This window comes from Pagrus major, chromosome 7, assembly GCF_040436345.1.
Source record: "Pagrus major chromosome 7, Pma_NU_1.0".
In the NCBI taxonomy this organism is placed as follows: Eukaryota; Metazoa; Chordata; class Actinopteri; order Spariformes; family Sparidae; genus Pagrus; species Pagrus major.
Window position 1 is genome coordinate 7,221,455 of NC_133221.1, and position 4,257 is coordinate 7,225,711.

General features: G+C 45.9%; 1 protein-coding gene across 1 annotated transcript; it reads left to right on the forward strand.

The window, feature by feature from the left end:
- The first annotated feature begins 1,148 nt into the window (after positions 1-1,148).
- Positions 1,149-3,625, forward strand: LOC141000341 (tubulin alpha-1A chain). Its single transcript, XM_073471041.1, has 4 exons — positions 1,149-1,163; positions 2,078-2,300; positions 2,398-2,546; positions 2,645-3,625. Exons 1-4 carry the CDS (start codon positions 1,161-1,163, stop codon positions 3,623-3,625), a joined length of 1,356 nt encoding a protein of 451 aa, XP_073327142.1. The 5' UTR covers positions 1,149-1,160.
- The last annotated feature ends 632 nt before the right edge of the window (positions 3,626-4,257 follow it).

Genomic DNA, 4,257 nt, shown 5'->3' on the forward strand with positions numbered 1-4,257 from the left:
AGCTGCACTGCAGCCCATTAATGCTGCCATTTAAGCTGGGTCACATGACTTCTAGATAAAGGCGGTCTATGTGGATACTAGGCTGTATCCAGGCAACTCCGTTATTCATTTCCTAGCAACGGTTGAATCTTGGGAGGAGGGCTGGGGGTTGGGCGTCTGTGGCTGTCTGTAGCCTACATGTTCCTCTCCTATGGCTGGGCAGCTTGACCTCTTTTATCTGGGATAGACTGAAAATGAAATCAGAAGACATGAAATACAATCAACAGATACTGATGCTCAATAAAATCCACAACCAGCATGTGAACAAAGATATATTTTTTTATACATATGTAGATTTTTGGAGAAACTGCATCATGTATTTATAATAGTGGGGCGAAGAGGACACCAACATTTTGACTAATCTCACAGAATCTAGCTGGAAATAGAGTTTAATATACTTATGATATTATTCATGAGCTGCAGACACACATCTATACTGTCTTCAGGCAGAATATCACATTTTACCAGCATCCCAATATTGGTGAAAGATGTGTATAAGCCAGCAGTCTGGACACATCCATAAGATGATACTCAGGCAAATGGTTACTAAAATTACCAAAATTAGGGGGAAGATGAGTTAACTTGCTTTTCTAATTGATTTTGCACTGGCAGGTGTTCAGACATCAGTCACTTGTAATATGAGGCCTGCTAAGATCAAAGATGAAGATCTGTTCAACTGTATTATAGCTTTTTTTCCCCCCCTTAAAGTCTTTGTTATTCAGTTGGGATTCATTGTTTAGACTGTTTTCTGTATGGGCATGTCTGTCTGGTATCGGCATGCCCCAAAATTACGCAGCATTTTCCTTACAATGAGAAGCGCCATGCTTACAGCACAATAACCAGAGGATGACGGGATACGGGTGGGGTCTGGGAGGCGGTCCTTGTGGCGAGAGACGCGCTCGTCCAATAGAAAGCCGCGGACGGCTTCGAACGCCGGACCGACAAGGGAGTTGACCAATAGCGACGCAGCAGGCACCGGCGCGAGCGCCGCACTTGCATATATACCGCTGTCCATCCTCATGTTCGCCATTATCTCTTACATCGACCCCATAACTGTCGAATTGTAAGATACTCTGTCAAGGAGTTCCTGCAACCTTTTACCGCAACAACACCAGAACAACATGGTAAGAAACGTGTCTAAACTTTGATAAACAGACATATTTGAGGTTTACATGTTGCTTTCACTTTTTTTTTAATTGACGTGACTTCTGAGGATGAGGAGGAGGAGGAGGAGGAGGAGGAGAGGACGATGGCTCAGCGTTAATGGAAGAGCGGGAATGTGTTTTTTTTTAAAAAAGTCGATTTAAAGTTATAATGTGAGGTTCTGGTGGTGTTGGATGGGTTGCAAGCTTGCTACGTGGCGGGACAAAAGAGGGGTTTTCATCAACAGATTGCAGTGTGGACAGATTGAATAATGTGGAGCCAGGCTGCCGTCCTCCAGCCGTCGACTCTGCGGTATTTTATGCTCTCCCTTGGGCATGAATAAGCTCCGGTCCTCCCTGCCCTGTAACTGTTAATTCAATACTGGCAGGGAGGATGCGCACAAAGCGGTACCCGTCTTCAAATGTCACAGCCGGAGAAACCCAATCCGGAGGGGGCTTAATGGGTGAGGAGCTCTGTCAGCATTAAAAATTCATGATTGTAATGGATACTGCTGCGTTGGCCCCGGATAACTAGCCATTATTTTACAATCTCTATGACCAAAATGAGCGTTTCTCGGTATCTGTGGGTTTGTAGATTAACTGGGTTTTTTTTAAGTTATCACACCCGAGCGGAGCGCCCGTCGCGTAGCAACGTGGTACCCAGCGTGGACGCAAGGCAGTGCGCCAGAAAAAAGTTTCGACCGTCGGACTGAATTTGGATGTTTTTTTCGCTTATTAAATTAAATTTCTACTGCCTTTAAAACTCAAACAAATAAAGAGCTGCTCAATTTATATTCTCAGGAAGGATATTTTGTCCACCACCACTGCCTGTGTGACTTAAAAAATGTGGAATACATATCAGGTAAACAATCTCCTTGTTTTTTTTGCTTCCACAGCGTGAGTGTATCTCCATCCACGTAGGTCAGGCCGGTGTCCAGATTGGCAACGCCTGCTGGGAGCTTTACTGCCTGGAACATGGGATCCAGCCGGACGGACAGATGCCCAGTGACAAGACCATCGGAGGAGGAGATGATTCCTTCAACACCTTCTTCAGTGAGACTGGAGCTGGAAAGCACGTCCCCAGAGCTGTTTTTGTGGACCTGGAGCCCACTGTCATTGGTAAGTGTGACTCCTCCTATATGAGCATTAATTTAGGAAATATCTTATAATTTTTTATCCCAATCTGATGCAATGTCTGTTTTTGTCTCCTTTTTAGATGAGGTGCGCACTGGTACCTACCGCCAGCTCTTTCACCCTGAGCAGCTGATCACTGGCAAGGAGGATGCTGCCAACAACTACGCCCGTGGACACTACACCATCGGCAAAGAGATCATCGATCTGGTGCTAGACAGGATCCGCAAACTGGTGGGTAAAATCAGAGCAGAAAAAGTTAATTGCAAAAATAACCAATGAAATGACATGACTCTAACTCATATGTGATCATTGTCTCTCTCTGTCCTCAGGCTGACCAGTGCACTGGCCTCCAGGGATTCCTGGTTTTCCACAGCTTCGGAGGTGGCACCGGCTCTGGTTTCACCTCCCTGCTGATGGAGCGTCTGTCTGTCGACTACGGCAAGAAGTCCAAGCTGGAGTTCTCCATCTACCCCGCTCCCCAGGTGTCCACCGCTGTGGTGGAGCCCTACAACTCCATTCTCACCACCCACACCACCCTGGAGCACTCTGACTGTGCCTTCATGGTAGATAACGAGGCCATCTATGATATCTGTCGTAGGAACCTCGATATCGAGCGTCCCAGTTACACCAATCTGAACAGGCTAATTGGTCAGATTGTGTCCTCCATCACTGCCTCCCTTCGTTTCGATGGTGCCCTCAATGTTGATCTGACAGAGTTCCAGACCAACTTGGTGCCATATCCCCGTATCCACTTCCCTCTGGCCACCTATGCCCCTGTCATCTCTGCTGAGAAGGCTTACCATGAGCAGCTCTCAGTGTCTGAAATCACCAACGCCTGCTTCGAGCCAGCCAATCAGATGGTGAAATGTGACCCTCGCCACGGAAAGTACATGGCTTGCTGCCTCTTGTACCGTGGTGATGTGGTGCCCAAAGATGTTAATGCTGCCATTGCCACCATCAAAACCAAGCGCACCATCCAGTTTGTGGACTGGTGCCCCACCGGTTTCAAGGTTGGCATCAACTACCAGCCACCCACTGTAGTTCCTGGTGGAGACCTGGCCAAGGTCCAGAGGGCTGTGTGCATGCTGAGCAACACCACTGCTATTGCAGAGGCCTGGGCTCGGCTCGACCACAAGTTTGATCTGATGTACGCTAAGCGTGCCTTTGTGCACTGGTATGTGGGTGAGGGTATGGAGGAGGGAGAGTTCTCTGAGGCCAGAGAGGACATGGCAGCTCTGGAGAAGGATTATGAGGAGGTTGGAGTCGACTCAGTTGAGGGTGAGGGAGAGGAAGAAGGAGAGGAATATTAAAATGGGACATAAGGACATTAGGTAAATATGATATAATTGATTCCATTTGTTCTCAAATACATTCCAAAAAGAAATGTTTGTCTATTAATTACCAGTTTGGCTGTACAGATTAAAACTCCTGCGAGTGTCAATTTTGATAAGTCACTGTGATAGAAAGGGTCATAAAGGATGTGAACAGGTTGTTAGGTGTGAAGATGGAGTTGTTGAGAAGTTGAGGAAGAGGAGCATTAAAAGGGACAGAAAGCACTCGTTAAACAGGTAACAACTGCTTCAAATTTTCTCTGAAGGGCATTCCAAAAATAAATGTTTGTCTACGAACCATTTATGTTCAGCTATGTTCTAAATAAAGTTCCCGTAACATGAAGTTGTCTGCGTTGTCATTATATCATTTCTTTTTTTGAAGAGTGAAAAATGACCTTTAGTCTGTAATGGCTTATGCAATCAGATATGGGCATTATGGATTTATTCTGAGAATTGCTGCACACCATTTAACATACAAGATGGCACTGTACTCTATTTCAAGTCCATTTATCTGCACTTGAGGCTTCAAGGTTCCACATCTCGCTTGTGTTTGCTGAATATCAGACCAGGATTGGCTTCCAAGCAATTTGTGATGTCACAAATCATGTTTG

What these genes read in the sequence shown, in the direction of transcription:
- LOC141000341 (XM_073471041.1), top strand. An exon ending in CCTGGAGCCCACTGTCATTG is followed by an intron (nt 2,301 to 2,397) that starts GTAAGTGTGACT and finishes TCTCCTTTTTAG; the next exon opens with ATGAGGTGCGCACTGGTACC. An exon ending in TAGACAGGATCCGCAAACTG is followed by an intron (nt 2,547 to 2,644) that starts GTGGGTAAAATC and finishes CTCTGTCCTCAG; the next exon opens with GCTGACCAGTGCACTGGCCT.